This window comes from Eumetopias jubatus, unplaced genomic scaffold (genome assembly GCF_037043125.1).
Source record: "Eumetopias jubatus isolate StellerSeaLion01/CBP00866 unplaced genomic scaffold, mEumJub1_p1.0 scaffold_2, whole genome shotgun sequence".
NCBI lineage: Eukaryota > Metazoa > Chordata > Mammalia > Carnivora > Otariidae > Eumetopias > Eumetopias jubatus.
This window is the reverse complement of record NW_028274808.1, coordinates 86,155,862-86,175,043: the sequence shown is the minus strand read 5'-3', so window position 1 is coordinate 86,175,043 and position 19,182 is coordinate 86,155,862. Positions and strand designations below refer to the sequence as shown.

Sequence of the window (19,182 nt, the reverse complement as noted above, 5' to 3'; positions counted from 1 at the left end):
CCCAGAGCACCAGCCACTCTCATTGACATGTTAATAGGGGGTCAGGTACTCCTGACCCCACCACTGGATGTTTATCTGGCTCCAGCGCTGCTCACAAATGTTCTATGTTGATGACAGGATGTGGATGCCTAAGGGCTGCGTTCCTCCTCCTGATCGGTGGCCACATTACACACAAATGGCTGCGAAAGTATCTGAAGGCAGGAGGCCACACAGATCAGGTAAATTCTGATGATGAGGGCACAAGGCCTGCTGTGTGCAGGTGGTCCAGAGGAGAGGGTCCAGCACCACTGTAAAGAGGCCTCCCTCGCCAGTAGAGGACAATGGGGAGCGCTAATCTATTCTGTCCAGTTTAGGATTACGGAACATTTCAAAGATGATGTAAAGAGTCAGAGGCTTCGAAATAGCAAACAATTTTCATTTGGCTTCGCCTCTGATTGCCCTTCTGAACACAGCAGATTTTATTGTTGCTCTGGACCTGCCGTGTCCAACACAGTGGCCAGCAGCCACGCGTGGCTACTGAGCCCTTGAAGCATGACTGCTCCAAATTGAGCTGTGCTGTCACTCTAAGAGACACATCAGACTCCAAAGGCTTGGTTTGAGAAAAAAGAAAGAATGTAAACGGTCTGATTAATAATTTTTGTATTGATTACATGTTGACATAATAACACGTTAATATATTGCGTTAAAAACAAAAATATATTAAAAATAATACCATTTGTTTCTTTTTGCCTTTGGTAATGTGGCCAACAGAAATTTTTAAATTCCATGGCTTGGATTTGTGGTTTGCATTATATTTCTGTTGGTCTGCGCTACTCTAGATTTGGAACACCTCCACCTGTTAACCGCTCTGAGAGGGGCGCAGAGGACAAACGATTTTCCAGGTCTTTTCTCGGGGCTCTTCTGCCACATTCACAAAAGTCTGGCTAATAGGTGATATTGAAATCAGCGCACTCTCCGTCAGGAAAGCTGTTCTACCACAGACATGAACTGCCTTCCAGAACCTTCAGTCAGCCTTCAGCCCGACAGCGTAACACTCCAGGCCCTGACTGGCCCCGGCGCGAGCACACCATAGCACTGTGTGGTACATGTAACTCATATTCTTGCTGCACTGACTTGAGAAGCCGACCCTCCTCTCTGCATCTAGCAACTTTTAGGGAGTGAGCAGGTGTACCCGGAGCCACCGCCGTGGGTGTGCTGTGAGTGGATAACACAGCGGTATGCAGCGGAGGGTACACAGGAGGGGGCCGTCATGCCTGGGGAGCCTGTGGGGCTGTGGCAGCAGTCCATCTGCTTAGAGGGGGCGTCTTTTTCCCAATTCTCACCAAGGCACCAGGAAAACTCGTGATGGCCTGAGACGGACCACTTTCTACACCATCTTTCTTGCACCACTGCCGAGCCTCAGTTTGGTACTGAAAGTAGTTCTTGGCTTAATAAGTCCATTAACGTCCTTTGTATGAACTGGCTAGAGCTCGGTGGAGAAAAGAAGCCCAAATAAACTTTCAAACATCTCAGATGCAAAAGCAATTAGAGGATGCAAGTATGTTTATAGACCTCTTCTAGAAAATCACAATATTAATAAATGGGAGTTATCAGTTTAGATGCTATTTGGGGTCAATATTTTACTGTTTAGGAAATAAAAATGTAGAGGTAACCTGCATAATCTCATGAATCATATTAACTAATCATGACAGTGTCTTGGAAATCTAACTAACATGGAAGGTATTTTGATTCTTTATGCATTGGATCAGATGCAAGCCATTTGGTGTCATAAAAAAGATTAATTCCACAGAAACTTGCTCAGGAACCAAGATATAATATATATCCCTGTATAGGAAAATAACATTTTTTTCCCAAAGAGTTTTATAACCTCTAGAAAAACCGAGAGTTGCTATAAATAGTTAATGAAGGATGACATAGTATGTTTTAAAACTTGGAACCCTGGTCCTCTAATATACTTGCATGGTGACTCTCTTTAATGGATAAGATGTGACCAAGTAAATCCTTAATATGGAAACATTACACCACCAAAATGATATGTTTGTTACTACTCTAAATAAAGAAACCAAACATTTTCATAATAATATGAATTTATTGAAAAATAAAAGCTTGCAGAAACAAAAAACCCAACTCTAAAACACAGGAGTAGCTCTTTGAGGCTCAATGTAACACAGACTTTTAAAAAAATTGCTATAAGCTTCCTTCACACCTTTTGCTGAGTGTGGAACAAGTACCTCAGCAAATGGGAAATACAAATCAGAAGAATAAGGTAAAAAATAACAAGGGTTGGAACTGCTTTTAAATACGAATAAGATGTGATATTTAGATTTATATATGACCTGCTCGTCATCTTTCAGAAACTATTATACCACCCCAGTATTTAATCTTATGTTCATAAATATTTGATTCATGGGGTACCTGGGTGGCTTAGCTGGTTAAGTGTCTGACTTCATGATCTCAGGGTTCTGAGATTGAGCCCCGGGTCTGGCTCCTTGCTCAGCGGGGAGTTGGCTTTTCCCTCTCCCTCTGCCTGTCCCCCTTCCCCCCCGCCCCACTCCTGTGTGTGTGTGTGTGTGCTTGCTCTCTCTCAAATAAATAAATAAATAAATAAATAAATATTTGATTCATTTCCCTTTCATCTTGTCACAAAATCAATCACCAAGCTCTGTTATTTCTTTCCTTTAACTGCCGCTGGGCCTGTTTTCCCTGAAATTGTAAAGGACACAGCCAAATAGAGATTCTTACTGTCTCAAATTTGAAATGGTAGAAAGTCCCCTAACTGTTCTCCCATGCATTTCACCCAACTGTTCCCCAACACGAACCTCTCTCTCCAGCCTGGTAATCGTCTGCATTGTGCCCACTTTAGGAACAACCCTTCACTTGAAGCAGAATGCCCTTCCACCCACTCACCATCCGACCTAACTCCTGGTCACTCCTGGTCTACACAAAGCCTATCTCCCCATGGAAGCTGCTCTTTTCCACTCCAGGCTGTACTGACTCCTGCCTTCTCTCTGCCCATAATCCCTAAGGTAGAACTTCACCACTTGCTGCCTGGTATTGACTTAACCAGTGTGTCTCCTTATCTCCTTGACCAGAACGCACGCTGTGGGACACTGTAGATGATATTATTCTAGTATCTCTTTTTCGTCCCCAACAGTTGGAATTTTAGAAGTGAATATACAACAGGGAGAGCATGCCTGGTCAAGTTTCACAATTTTCCACCCTTGTGACAGACCCTTAGGTTAATAGACTCTTGCCAGGGTAAAAACAAAGCCGGACCTACTGTCTTATGTGTGAATGCACTGGGTATCCACTGGGAGGCACTGGGCAGGGGCCTCAGGTGCAGTGAATGACCTTGAAAGGAAGGGAATGTCAAACTCAAGAAGTAGAATGAAATTAGGCCTCCAACACCTCCCCAAAGCTCAGGAACACCTGGGAAAGGTGCCTGAATTCCATCCTTGATATACCAGTGTCAGAAGATGGAACAGCAGAGTTGTGGCTCTAGTGATGTGTCTGCAAGCAGTCTTTCCCTAAGGAGGATGGCCCCAAAGAGGCCCTAAGCAAGCTTAAGTGTGCTTCCTGTAATGTGTGCACTTCCATTCCAAGGCAGAATCTCTCTTCTTATAGGTCCTGAGGAAAGCAGGTCAGCACACACAAGGCCATACCCTCCATTGGTCCTAAAGCAGAGGCATGGACAGCCAACCGTTTCTAGGAGAGACAAGGGAAACGCCACCCTTTGCCCAGGTGGAATTGGGAGGTGGGGGTGGAAATGAGGATGGACTGCTCTGTGCTATTAAGATAATCAACAGGAGTAATTCTATGATTTACAAACACAGCTAGAATCCACAAGATTTGATCTCTTAAAAAATTTTGCTCTATCCTAAGAAAAATCCATTAAGTGCAGAGTAACCTAATTTTCCTATCTTGCTTGAAAAGATACAAGTCTTGGACCCTACAAAATTCATAGTTCCACAGACGCTAACTGCCATGTATAAGTATATACAAATACTGAGAGTGAAATAAACATACGTTGCTTTAATTGCAGATTCAGAGTTATCTTATGTACAATTTCTCTATTAGAAAACGGTAGTGGTGGTGGGTTTATTAAAATGCACACTCTCAGACTCCATCTCAGACCTACTGACTCTAGTATTTGGCAGCAGAATCCGATTATCTGCATCTTGAACAATTTCCCCAGGTGATTCTTAGGCCCACAAAAAGCTTTAGAACCACTGATTGTTGGGGTACAAGCTCTCTAATTAAGCAAGAATATTCTTGTCCCATGAAACCTTTAAAGGGTATTCTCACAGGGTGCTAATTAAAATCTCTTTCTTGCACAAAACGATTATAAAATAAATTCCTAAAACTTCTTTTCTGCTGTTTACTCTTAGCCTCCTATTTCTAAGACTCTGACAGAATATCAATCAGGATTTTCAAAATATGCCAGTGTGTGTATGGAAATGACTTATTATACCTACCAAGATGAACATTTCATTTATTACCTGGATTTTTGTAGCACTTCTGCCCACTGGTTTCCTCGCAGCTGGAAGGCCCTGGATTCAGTCAGTGATGAGTGTTCTGTCAATATTTTACCTTGCATCTGAGTTGCCAGATACTATTGGCTTTGTCAGGGTCATGGAACCTAAATTGTTTTTATAGTCCTTGAAGTAAGTCAATAACTTTCAAGATCCTAAAAACCATTCAATGGTTATAATCATAAGATCTTATTTTAAAGAAGCCCGATGATCATGTTGACACTGCTGTCCTTTTGAACACACTTATTTGACATACGCAAATTTTATAGTAAGGGAGCACTTTAGATTTTATGAAGCCAGCTCTACTAAAGCCCAAAATGTTAGAAGCAATAATGTGAAATTTGCTGTAAAACATAAATTTTAATATTAGACAATATTCGATATTCAGATAGAAAATACTGAAAGTCATTGAGGGAGCCTCTGGTAGGCTGAGCACCCACATTTATCTTGGCTTACTCCAATGCCCCATTACAATGAGAATAAAGGGATAAAAATGGTTAAACATTCAAGAACAAAGAGGATGGGAGATAGCAATAGCAATTGAGGGGTATCAACAAAATTTTGGAAGATGAAAATCAGATGGCTGAGTGGTAAACAATTAGCAGCTTAGAGAAAGCTAAATCTAAGCCTGCAGTAGGGGAAGCCAAAAATAAAGCAAGATGATTCAAGCCAAAGAATGCTATAAATTCTCAGAAATTAGAAAGACCTCTAAATATCAGGGTGGGAGGTGGGGTGTGCACAAAACGAAAATTGGCTAAAGTCCTGCCCAATTAAGAGGTAGACCAGATATACTGCCCCAGACTGGAAGAAGGAAGGTGTACTACTTGACAGAGAGATTAAACCACAAGTCTTTGGAATCCCAGATCCCAGTTGTAGCTGGGTGAGGGTGAATTGAGGAGCCATACAAAAACAGGGAGATGAAACGAAAGTCTACACAGCATTTAGTGAGACACTCCTCACCGTCACTACCACCTAACCAACTCCCTTCCTCTGCTCAGCTCCAAAAAGCGAGCCTCCAGACTTACAAAGTTCAGTAGTGAGATTGAAGGAGTCTTTTTTTGACCACAAGGAGGAAAATCTACAGACATTGACCCAGTAAAATGGCTGGGTTCTAGCCCAATCCCTCTACAGCAAAGCCCCACATATGACAAGCCCTGTGTAAACCCACAGAGCAACTAATTAGCTATATTATATCTCCCTCTTAAAATAATTAGACATTTGAGAAAAGCTTCTAACATGAAAGAAAGAAAAATCAAATGAGCATATGGGTAAAGGGTGCTTGGGAGAAACAGAGACAAAGCAGAGAGCATGAGAAAACTTACTTAATTTAATGAATTTAATTTAAACGATAATATCCTTAGATCAAAAAGAGTAAATCAGAGAACAAGAAAGAACTTATGGAAATTCGAAATGTGATAAAATGAAATATTTAATTTCAGAGTTGGAGAATAAAGTTAAGGAAATCTTACAGAACATAGAACAAAAGGACAAAGATATGGAAAATTGAAGATATGAAAATAAGAGAACAATCCAGGAGGTCCAATACATGAGGAATAAAAGTTCTAGAAAGTTAAAAATAGAGAAAAAAGAAGGGAGAAATATTCAAAGAAACAATACAAGAACATATCCTAAGGATATTTTTCCAGATTTTTAAAGAAAAAGTTCATAGTACCAGACATGGTGAATGAAAAATGGCTACATTAAGGCATACCATTATGAAATTTCAAGAATACAGAGAAGATCTGAAAAGCTCTCAGAGTGGGGGGAAGAAAAGCAACAGTCACACACATAGAAGGGGGATCCAAACGTCACTAGATTTTTCAACAGTATGAAAACCACAGAATCTTGAAGAAATGTTTTTGAAATTCTGACTGAATGTTTCCTAACTATAATTCTACATCTGGCAAACTGTTAATAAAATGTGAGGATAAAGTTATTTTCAAAGACAGCTTTCATTAAAACAATATCTCTTGAGCACCCTTTCTTAAGAAGTTCTGAGGATGTGCTCTAGCAAGAAAGAGGTGGAGGGAACAAGAAAACAGGTAATGTGATGAGAAAGGGGTGAAACATTCCAAGAATAATGGTGAGGGGCAGTTGGAGTATTTCAGTTCAGTAGTAGACCAAGAAAGCTGTAGATAGAAGAAGACTGGAGCAAGAGGGTATACACCTTCAGGAGAGACATTAAAGGAAAGAAAGATCAAGGAAGAGAAAGAGAGAAGTGAGAGCAAAGGGAGAGAGGAAAAATAGGAACGAAAATATAAGAAAAATAGATTATTTGATTTTGATCATATCTCGAGTTTTACAGAGTCGGACAAGTTTGAGGATGGATTGAAGGTAGGTATAAGGACAACACCAATAAAAAAAGAGACTATTATTAATTCGAGGGAAAACAAAAAGTTGTGTAAGAAAGGAAATATAATCAGAGTATACTACATAATGCAACTGTGATGTGCTATGCAAAAATCACTCATGTAAATATGGAATACTTTAAAATCATAATTTGTGATACATCTAGTTATACTGAGAGTTTAGGGAAGAGAAACAGACTCTGTGTGTGGGGGTTATGCTTATGAGGAGGTAGTATAAGCAGGTTAAATCCTCATCTTCTACAGAATCAAATCATTGAAAAATTGAGAACCAGCAGTTGATGGAAATAAATAAGAGAAAACAACTTAAGAATGGAGCGGATGAAGCGGTAGACGGCTATGTCTCCTCAGAAGCCTTGCAGTACTATTTAACTTTCGAAACTATGTCATGTATTATTTGAATAAAGTAAACAATATACCTTAAGGAAACTAAACAAAGCAGCTCCAGGTTTTTAGAGTTAAGGAAAATATATCGTCAAAGAGATTTCCAAGATGGCTGTGAATACTAGAGCTCTGTTCTTTTTGTGGAGATTTTATGGCTAAAAAGCTCATAATAGTATACCTCACATGGTACCCAACATATTTTGGTAAAATAAAATTGAAAGGGGAAAACATTCTATAAAATATGAGCATGCATGTTCTCATTGTGATATACACAGCCACACACAGCCAACACACACGTAAAGAATAATGTAGCACACTAGTCTATGATTTATCTAGTCCTATGACAGTAACTACTAAAAATTAACATCACATTTTGGAAATTATTCGCTTTCCACTATTCCACGTAGGAATTATTTTTGGGCTTTGGGTAACCCTGTCACATTCCTTGACCAGCAGGCAGTCATTTGCTTTTGGTGTACTTCTTTCAGAGTTCTCCACTGTTTTTTTGTTTGTCAGACACAGAGACTGAGTTTGCTGTCCCGGCAACCCCATTGTTGTTCTATTGGTTCAAGATAACCACCTCGGTATCAAAGGATTCCTTTTAGACCTGTCTTTCCGGTTCTTCTATTTGATCTCAAAAACAGCTCTGTGTTATTTTTGCTAATGCTCTCTCCACTGGAGCTGATAATCAAGTAAACATATTTTTGGCTTGAACTTTGATAATTGCCGTGTTTAATGATTTATTAAACATCGTTATGTTGAAGACACAGTGTTAGGTACTACAAAAAAATAGCAAAAATAGACAGACACACACAGAGACAGAGACGGAGGGAGGGAGAGAGAGACAGACAGAGAGATCCTGTCTTCGAGAAATGAGATTAGGAAAAGATAATAGAGTGACATGACCAAAGTAAGTTCTGGTTATTTCAACACAGAAACACAAATTTTAAAAATTAAAGAGCAATCCTGAAGGCCCAGTATATGATGAAGTTCCAGAGAGTAAAAAAAAAAAAAAGAAAAAAAAGAAAAAAAAGAAAGAAAAAGAAAAGAAAAGAGAAAGAAGAAAAGATCAAAGAAATAATACAAGAACATAACCCTGAGAAGATTCTAAAGCTTATAATGGTGGAAATTTTATCGATAGTTTCACTGTCACTGTTTTAGCTGCAGTTTGATGGGACTTAAGAGAAGAAGTAAAAAAAAAGGATGTGGCGAGAGAAAGGAAAAGAGAGGGAGTGTGGAGTGGGTTTTAGCACTATCTCTAGAAGGAGGGAGGAATTTACAAATAACATATGTAAATGAACAGACAATAACGGTATCACCTCAATCCAACTGACAAAGTGGATAAATAAGGATTTTTTAAAAGGAATTAGTGAAACATAAAACTTTTTTTTAAAACAGGGGATTTTCTTTGCTTAAAAAGTATTTTTCCTGATGGTGGAATTAACATACATTATATGACAGAAAATTTAGAAAATTCAGTCAATTATAAGAGGAAAACAATAATCACAATTTTGCCAACCCAAAATTCCACTCCTAATATTTTAGATACTCAGAATTTTTCTACACATATCAAAAAACACAACCTGGACTGTAACATACAAGCTATTGTATGATCTGATTATTTTGTTCATCTTATGAGCATTTCCATGTGATTAATCACTTATTAATATCACGATTTTCATGTACATTATTTATTTTTCCAAAATATTTATTTTGGTCCCCATTTTTCATTATCATAAGCTTGTTTCATTACCATGAGCATAATCTTTGTACATAAATCTTTAATTTTCTAATTATAAGGAATAACATGTACATTCTGAGTAGTGGCATTACTCAATAAAACATATTTGAAATTTTGAAATAAGTTTTTTTGTTTCTAGTTTTTGGTTCCCTCTTTAAAAAAAAATATCCAGGTAAGGGAGAAATGGCATCTTCTGAGAGAAATGGCATTGTCTGCATATATCCCAATCAAGTAAACATCTGTATAAGATAATTACCTTGAAATAAATGTTTCAGTATCATTGACTTTGGTATTCAAGTCGTTCATTAAAACTAAGTGTTGATCATGGTCCTTGTGGCCAACAAAGAGTAAAGTGAATTTTCACTAGCAACAGCAGAAAACAAATTTGAACTATACCTATGTATAATTATATTTTATATCTTGCCTGTAATTTGAGCTCGTATTTGTGTAATGCACTCGCATATAGTGTAATTAACTATTCTGAGAGCTATGTAAATACTGCTGCACAATCAGGTGAAAGCATGAAATAAATGGTATGTTTGCAGAAAGATATTCATATGTTTATATATGTATTTTGAAGCTTGTTTCAAACAGTGGTGAGTTAATATTTCATTAAAAAGTGTGCTTTTGCTTGATGGTTCTTTTTGAGGTTAAGAAGTGATTATTCTAATAAGGCCTCAAAAAGGCAGACTCTGTCCACTCTGAAAGTACCTCGTGAGATGGAAGGAAAAGAGGAGGGGCCCAGAGATTTAATCCAGAAAACCATCACTTTTGTTTCTACACTTGACTGAGTCCTTTCAAAACATGACCTCTGCAGCTCAAGGCTTCGGTTACTCATAGTTAGGCAAGCATAAGGACCTGAAATAAGTACCTTTAAAATTCATGTTCCAGCAAAGACAAGAACTTCATCCCAAGTTAGCAGATTTCAAAAGACATTTAGGGAGGGTGGGGAGTGAGGATGGGTTCACATTGTACCCACATGTCTGCAGAGCCTGTGAGTTGGAATTAATCATCTTTGGTCTGGCTTGGAGGAAATACTTCACTGTTGCTCAAGGAAAAACAGCAAATGTAGAAGCACAATTTGTATTGAGATTAACAACAGACCATTCTGACAGCTTGTGATCTCATAAACCTCTGACGCGTCTGGGCTACAACAAACAATCCTGTGTGTTGCCTCTATTTTTGCCTCCTTCAGAACTTAATACTGAAGTGTATAAAATGTTGCATTTTCCAATGGTGCTTTTTTCCTTAATGAAACCAAGATAAAAACATAAAAGCTCACATTTCAATGATGTTTTTCTACCAGCTACTGATTACAGCTGGTGTAAACCAAGCTATATTTTTATTTCTCCAGACAGAATTTCTCTGGAGCTGGCTGGCATGTGCAGACAAGAAACCACTGTGAGGTTTTGGGCTTGGAAGGCTGTGAAGGACAAGAATCAAGCCATAGAGCTCAGGCCTGTCTCTGCAGGCCAGCACTACCTCTATCAAGCCTCCATCAAGCGGCGGGAGGGTGGGTGTGGGGTGGGGCGGCCATCGGGGGAGATGCAAACAGCCCCTAGTGATGCAAGATCTGCCTGTAGTACTTCCCAGAGCTTCTAATGCATCCAACTGTGGACACACATCCAAGTACTCGTTAGAACCTGTTTGCAAGTGAGAGCCCTTAAGCAAAGAATTTGCTGCAAAACCCCCAACTACGATGCAAATGTCAGAATCCTGACAGGACTGAGGCACAACATAGCAACTGGTAGTGGAAGGGTGGCTCCAGCGAGTTCACCCATGTTGGAGAAAAGGCAGTAGAACAGTGCATGTCCCCCCTCCTTCAATGTAGATAAGCTGCTCCCGGTCAGGATGAGGGGAGTGAATGCTTGTCAATGAGGATTCACTCCCCAACTGGTTGCCACTCATTTTTACCACAAGTCACTGAGAGCCCTACACCCCTAAACCAGGATGTCCTGAAGAAAGACACTGGGAAAGACGAGAATTTATTGTGATCCAGCACTAAGATACATCCCCCATCAACTTTTCCTGGATGAGAGCTGAACGCATCGGGAAGGTTTTATTGTCACGCGGCGTTGGCGCAGCATCTAATAGTGCCAGTTCAGCAGCCAATGTTTAAACGGGGAATGGTCCTTCAGAAATCCATCCTCCACTCTGAAACTACGGACAACTCTCCCACATTCAACCATCAAGAATCCATGTTTCCATTATTCACAGTTCAGTAAGACAGATGGAGATGTTCAGGGCCTTATGAAACTGTTGCGGAGATCCCTTAAACGCTCTGGCCTTGCTACCACCCCGAGTCTAGGACTCTGTGACCTGGGAGAGAAGCCCGGGAAGGAACAGCATGTTTTGCCCTGTGACCTCTATGGCCTGTCTCTCTCGAAGTGAGAACTTGACCGTAATTTCTGGTTCCTTTTCTGCGGGCAGGAATAAAAGAAGTTTGATTCCTAGGCATTCAAACACAGGAAAGTCTACTGTCCCAGCCTTTTCCATCTCTTAGAAGAAAGGGGGAAAACAAAACAAAACAAAGCACAAACCAAAACCTACGCCTGGCAACGCCAAGACGCAGTACGGGAAGGAATGGGCACGCAGGGAGCGACAGCCCGCCGCCCGCGGAGCGCGGAGAGCAGGGCGGGCCGCGGGTCTGAAACGCATCAGCAGCGCGGCGCGAAGCGCGGCTCGCTTTCACACTCACCTGACCGTGGGATGGAAGCGCGGCGTAAGCCATGGGCTGCGTCATCACTCCTTTCTGCTTCATGAGAAGCATGCGCTTCTGCTCCTCACTCAGGTGCGCCCTGGGGGCCTGGAGCTGCGGCGGCGGCGGTGGTGGCGGCTGCTGCTGCTGCGGCGGCGGTGGCGGCGGCGGCTGCTGGATGTAGGGCATCACCGGGTTTTTGTTGGGGTTGGCCATCGGGGGAGTCATCCTCTGACTCAAGTCCGCGTTGAAATGGGTCAGAGGCTTAGTGTTGCCGTAGGTGAGAATATTGTGCTGTTTGTTTAAGGAGTTGGTACCCAAGTTATTTGGCTGCTGATTGATCATATTCATGTGGTTCTGAGGGAGGTAGTTATTCATTGTCGTCTTCTGCAGGTTGTTTGCCATGGGAGGCACTACGGGGTTTTGGTTGTTAAAGGCTTGGGGGTACATCATTGGGCTATTTGGTTTTTCCGCAGCGAAAGCTGCTCCGTAGGGGCTGGACGGGGGCCCCAAGGGCGACCAGCTGGAGGTCTGGTTTGAGTGGTGCTGTTGCTGCTTCTGTTGCATGAGTTTGGCCCTCTGTTGCTGCTGCGCGGCCATCTGCTTGAGCTGCTCCGCTGGCGACATGTCGGAGCTGGCCACGGCCACGGGGCCCGCCGCGGCACCGGCCACGGTCCCTGCTGCCGGATTAAGGAGATAACCGTTTCCAGGCCGGGGTGGGGCTTGGCCTGGAGCGTGCGCTTGGCTGGGAGTCTGAGGGGACTGGACAGCACAGTTTGCTGGTGAGCTGGCGGGGTTTGGAGCTGCGGGAGTGCTGGCCGCCGAAGGCAAACTCGCGGCCGTGGCGCCCGTAGCGAAGGGAGGGCCGGAGGAGGAGGGCCTCGCCTGGGGAGATCCCATGGAGACGTGTGCAAAAGGAGAGTGAGAGGGGTCGCTCTTCACACTCGTACTCTCCTGGGAGAGAGGGGTCTCCGTCGCCGGCTGCGAGAATTCGGGCTCCTTCTTCTCCTCAAAGTCTTCGTTGAACAGGTCCTGTATGTCATCCTCAGGAACTGTGTTGGCCAGCTCATCGATTAATTCTTGCCACTCCTGATCATTCAGGTTAATGTCTGAGAACAGCTTGTTCTGATTTGAAAGAGACGTTTCGGATGTGTCTATGCAAGTAGGGTCATCTAGAGGCTCTTGTTTGAGGTCCTTGCTCTGCAGGATGGTGAAGCTGTCCTCCAGGTCACTGCAACCGTTGACAGGAAGTTTGATCTCTGGAAGCCTACCATTCTTACTTAGATCTTCTAGAAGCCCAGGAGTGTGAGTCCCACTATTCTGCAAGGGCAAAGAAGGCTTCAGGTCAAGTTGGTGAAGAGGAGAAGCTGAAGGCAGTGGCATATTGAGGGTTTCCATTCCTGTAGGAATGTCCTTTCGTATTCTCTTGCTCGTTGGAGAAAAACTCCCATCGCAAGCACCATTCTGCTGGTCTCCATTAAGTGGTGATCGGGCTCCTTCCAACTTCCTCTTCACAGTCTCTTGGAGCTGGGAAAGAAACAGGAAAGAGGGTGAGTAAATCTCGAAGTCATCGTTCACTCTTGGAACAAGGTGATGTACAACTGCTGTGAACTAACTTTTAAATGCTTTATCACACACGGGAACGAAGTTCCACATCTAATTTCAAGAGTGGCCAGGCTTCAAATCCTGTGGGAAAAGGTTTTATCTAAAAGAAGAGTTCATGAGGCTAAGAGATAGAAAACAAAATAAAGATTGGAGGGTGGGGAACAAAAGAAAAAGAGACAGTTAAAGGCAGTACTTCCCCTACAGCAGAGAATCATCCATCGTTATTTTCCAAAGCAACGCATAATGTGAGACTTGGCCCCAAATGTGTCATACTTGTGCAAGATGTTAATACCTATCTTAACTTTTTCTCACATCTTAACTGAAGACATCAAGGAATTAAATCAACAATATTTAAAAAAAAAAACACTGAAAATCCTCTAAGAATACGGAATTTAACACTTACTGAATAGCACAGAAATGAAGATTAATGGTTGACATAACCCACAACCTCCTTTCAGTTCTTATTTACTCGGCCACCCAGCACCTTGTGATGCAGCAGCCCGCTCTGCTCTAAAAGCACGCTTCCATTGCTTTCCATGCTATCACATTTTCCTGGATTTCCTTCTTTCTCTCTGTCTGCTCTTTCTCAGTGTCATATGTATTCTTCGTTCTTTCTCCTAAATGTCGGGATTCCTCATTGTTTGCTCGTCAGCTTTTTTCCTGCCCCCTCTACGTGCTTAACTACATGACTGCATCCATTTCAACAGCTTCAACCATCTAGAGAAGCTAGGCTGAGGACCCTGTTAACGAGGTACCCAGTCCAGTCTTCTCTGCGGAGTTCTCCTAACTTCAGCTTCTTCTTCCTGGATGTCTCATAGGCATCTAAAACTCAACACGTCTCAGCAGTGAGCTGCTTATCAAACATGATCCTCAACCATGCTCTCCATCCCAGTATCTACCCAGTTCCCTACTCAATATCTACTCACTTACCCAAACTGGAAACCTGAGCATTCTTCTCAAAACGCCTCACAGCACCAACCACCAAGTCTTACGGATTCCACATCTAAAATAGCCCTCGAATATGCCCACTCATCTCCAACCTCACTGCTACCATCCTAGGCCAGGATACCATTTTCTCTGGCTAAACTGTTGCAATAGTCTTCTAACTGGTCTCTTTGCCTTGCCTCCATTCATCCTCCATTACTCTTTCATCTCTTCTTTTATCCATTGCTTTGCTCTCCAACAATCTGTTCTCTACGGTGCCACCTCTTTCAAGAAATATATTGCAAGAAATGTATTTCCTGTTTATAACTCTGCAATGGCTTCCATTGCCTTTAGACTGAAATCCAATCTGAGCCCACTTCACCTGGTTTCTGCTCATCATTCCAGGCTCATCTTCTTGCTTCCCTGTTTAGCATCACCTCCCTGTCCCCTGCCAAACATTTTCTGTCAACTCCCTTGAAAGTCTTTCAGTTTCTTAGATGTGCCAAGCTTCCTTCTACCTCCAGGGTAGAAAACATGTTGTATTCTTTTCTTAGAACAAACTTCTCCCACCCCCCTCCCCTAGATCAACAGCTATCCATCCTTCAGATTGTATCTTAGATTTCACTTCCTCTAGGAAATCTTCTTACATCCCTTCCGCACCCCCAACTACATTAGATACCTTCTTTGATCCACCTATATTGGGTTGGATATCCTGGAATAAGTTTTTCCAAGCAACCTCTACTTCCCCAATTAGAGCTCCTCCCATACTTCAGGGCGATTGCTTGAGTGTCTGTTTAGTGAGCTCCAAGAACGTGGGTACTCTGACTGATTTGCTTACTGTGTATCTGTGGGGCCACACCTAGTGTTCAGGTTCATAGCAGTAGTTGATAAATAATGGCAAACTGAATGATTAATTCTGCTGTCTAATTCACAGGAGCTGACAGAGGTGAGTTTTAATCAGAGCAGGAGGCAGCCCCATTTGACCATAAGAAATGCCTGACTTTTTTGTGTGTGTGCCATGGATTGGTTTATTTATAGGAAGGATCATGTTTGCACAGACTGCTAACAATTTAGTGTGCAATCAAATAGAGGGCCCCGGTGCGCACGATCTGTGATGGATGAAGCCATGTGATGCTCCTTCAGCTCAGGCACAGCACCGTCCATCTGTAGCCCCAGCCTTTTGGAGACACCCCTGAGACCCCTACAAGAGAGTTTTTTGCTCAAAAAGCTGCAGGTCAAAGAGGACCCAGACCTCCCCAGTGGGGACTTTGTGCAGCAGGAGTCCAGCCCCGAGGGTTGCGGGGCCTTTGCTTTCCTGTTCTGTGGGAACTTTTGCCACTGGACTTTGAGTACGACCCAGGAGCTGAGGTTCCTGGTAATGGGAACTCTTACCCTGGAGAATGTAGAGTGTTGTGTCCACTAAACTGGACTTACCTGAGAAGTCCAGTTAAGAAAACTCTTGTTAACTCTATGGATTTATTAACTATAAACCTAATTCATCTGTCTGCCCCCTTCCTTTCTGCCAGAAAGGGGCCAGTGTGTGGGGCTCTGGTCAAAAAGCTTGACATAGGGGAGGTACTGAGAGAGTGCCTGCCGAATGACCAAAGGAAGACTAAGTCAGGTTAGAAGAGGGGTTCAGTAACTTCACAGAGTGGAAGGCAGAAGGCAGGATGACTTGGGGAGCAGGGAGGAGGCAGAGCGGTCCTCCACTTGGGCACTCTCTTATTCCTGCAAAGGTGCAGTGCATCATGGAAGCAAGGGGAAAGAGGAGCAGAGTTCCCTCTGACCCTGTTCTTCAGCACTCACACGTGGAACTGCCAGGGCTCTAGAGGAGCCCCACATATAATAAAACCAATTTGCAGATGGTGTGGGGGACTCTAAACAGTACCACTTGATTGTTACGTTCTCTTAAGTGGAGGATTCCACTTCAAAAGTAAACAGAAAAGGTCCTTGAGTAAAAATCCAGTCTAACCCTTGTTCCTAAATCTGGTATTTTTAATAACAACACCAAACACTGTCTGCAGTCACTTGGTAGAAGCCCCGGAATTGCTGAAAACAAGGGCCTAACTGGGACACACTGGAATTTGACTTCAAAAAAGATACTGGTTCAATCCATCCTATGAGGCAGAAACTGCTAGAAAATTATGGCACCAGGAAGCCATGGTTCTGAACACAGGTATGGCAGATATCACAGCTTCAGGGCCTAAAGAAGAGAAGACTTGGGGCCCTTGGCACCACTGGAAGCGATGTTAAAAATAATGTCATAAAAATGAACCTGACTTTATTTTAGATAGTTCAGGTCCATGATTCTGTTCTCGGCCATGAAATAGATGGGGCGGGATGGGGAAATAAAGACAAATGGTCTGTTTGTTACTCTGTAAAACAGTGGTGGCTGAGACCATGCTGAAGGACAGGTCTGGCTGGGAACCCCAAGTTTCACCTCTTCCCAGCTGAGGGGGCCCACCTGGGTGAGGCAGTACTGGGCAGTAATACAGAAACAGGAGCCCTGGCTCTGTAGTTAGAATGCGTGGGGTCAAACCTGAAACTACCACCTCCCCCACCCCTACCCCCTAAGAGTTAATACATATAAATGTCGTCTGGTACTTAATACGTTAGCTATGATCCCCTCCTTTAGAAAGTGAGTTACATGAGGGAAGGGATTTTTCTGTTTTGTTCACTACTGGGTCCCCAATAGCTCAGAGTTGATGGTCGATCATTATCTGTTGAATGAGTGGATCCTGGAAAACTTTTTTAACTTCTCCTAAGTTTTAGTTTCCTTATCTGCAAAATGGGTTAATATAATATCTAGCTCATAGAGTTACTGCGAGAACAAACTTAAATGCAGTAACATGGAAAACACTTAGCTTCATGCCTGGTAACCTGTAAGTACCCACACTAAGCCTTAGCTATTATTATCTTTGAAATTCAGTGATACCAGTATAGTCCCAACTGCAAGTGAGATCAATTACTTTCTGGATCTTCAAACTACAAATAGGCAGAATGATAATATTTCTGTTCCATAGCTGGCAAAATCCTCATGTTTTCCAAGCATCTGGCGTAGGTTTTTTTAATATGAACAACAAAAATCAAGTTTGCCATTCAAGCTGAAGTCCAGATGCTAATGCATTCGTGCCCTAGACTGTAGAGCGGCACAAGATCCTTGAGGTTCAAATTGAATGCATTTTCAGCGTGTGACCTGAATGGAGCTGCTGAGTATTTCCTTTTCCTTGAGGGCCTCAAGTTCTCCACTGCTGGTCCCTTTATTGACATACAACATTTGGGAAATAAGCAAATAAGAAAGACATCACTGAATATGCTATGTTGTGGTTTTATGTTTTGTTGTGCCCCAAATAGTTAGAGCAATCTTAGAATCTCTACTGTCTATCTCATTATTGTTTGCTATACGGAAAGGTGGTCTGTGAGTCTCATTCTCTCATGTCCCTCTCGCAAGACAGAAGGAGAACAGGCAGGAAGAGATAGAACCCGTGAGCTTGAGAAGGCTGAGGAACTCGCAAGCACTCTGCTCAGTGAGTAGGAGGATGGTTGACTGAATAGAGGGGTATCCTTGTGAGCCCCTGCCACCCAAGGACTCAGGTAAGAGTCTCATCCCAAACGGCTTCATCTCAGGGAAGTCCCTAGCCCTTCTGCTGTACAAAGCTGGAAGCCTCTTAGTATGATTTGTGCCCTTGTGGAAGAATCACAGAAACTCTTTACTGAGCATCAGCTTCCTTGTTCCTGTATTCCTATTATTACATATAAATGTTTTCACCCATTAAGAGAGGCTGTGGTGCCAGGAGCTGAAGTATGCTGTTCATCCCGTGCCTGTGACAATATGGGCCGCTAGCACGTGTCAGTTACTCCGAAGGAAACAATTCGTCCTCCAGAATGGCTTCAGCACGAGTCTCTCACCTCCAGTGTGGCTCGATAGCGTTTATCTCCATGAAACCGTGATGTGCGTGGATGTGTGTGTGTGTGAGAGAGAGAGAGATGGAGAGAGACGGACAGACAGAAAGGGGGTAAGGAGGTAGGGGAAGAGAGGAACTGAGAGACACAGAAAGAAACTGAGGGGCTGAGAGAGACAGGATGGTTTGGGAGGCGTGATATGGCACTCACACCAGTAGTAAGAAGAATAGCTTTGCCTTTGGGGTTATGAAGTACTTTCACACAGGATCATATTTTATCCTCATATAAAACCTTTGGGGCAGGTCATGTGCTGGTCTTACGGCTCTATGGGGAAAAGGTCAGTACTTTGGAGAAGGTGGAATGGGGCGGGGTAGATGACACCCATAACAGGGATGAGGAACATAGCTAAGATTACCAGGCCTCTGCTCACACGGAGGGGCTTCTTAGGGGTCCCCTGGGCCAGCATACCCTCGAAAAAGAGATTCTTTCTGCCTTTCGGCTTTAAGCAGTGCTAGTAAGTCAAAAAACAAAACAAAACAAAAACCTCATATTGCCTTGTCCCTAATTTTGCATGAAATTGGGCAGGGTCACAGAGCCTGGGGATAAAGAAGATGATACTGCTATTAATAATGAAGCCTTTAAGATGAAAGCCATCAGGGTAAGCCATCAGATTCCTTGTCTCCTACGCCTAATGCTTGTAAAAAAAAAAATAGGGTTTATTATAACTATCTTATGGAGAAGGAACTTCAGGCATAGTAAGATAAAGCAAGATTACAGAATGACAGAGCTGGGGCGAGCGAGGTGGGGAGAAGGGGACGGAGGCTCCAGCCAGGTTCACATTCAGACTCAGGCCTGACCGCAGGGCCCGCACCACACCCTCCCCCGTGGACGGCAAAGCTTGGCTGTGCCTTCATCACTGGCACTGGACTCCGATGCTCATCGTCAGAATGCTCTCTCACACTGTTTCCAGGAATTATCCCCGATCCCATCCTCTCCTACCACCCACACCCAATTAAACCTCAAGAACTA

At 42.9% G+C, this 19,182-nt stretch overlaps 1 protein-coding gene across 2 annotated transcripts in view; it reads right to left on the bottom strand.

Moving 5' to 3' along the window:
* The window catches only part of MAML3 (mastermind like transcriptional coactivator 3), a 398,403-nt gene that overhangs the window by 150,539 nt on the left and 228,682 nt on the right, over positions 1–19,182 (bottom strand). For both annotated transcript variants that reach the window (XM_028102224.2, XM_028102225.2), the window contains exon 2: positions 11,722–13,248. In XM_028102224.2, the coding sequence (XP_027958025.1) occupies positions 11,722–13,248 (1,527 nt within the window). The remainder of the gene's footprint in view (positions 1–11,721; positions 13,249–19,182) is intronic.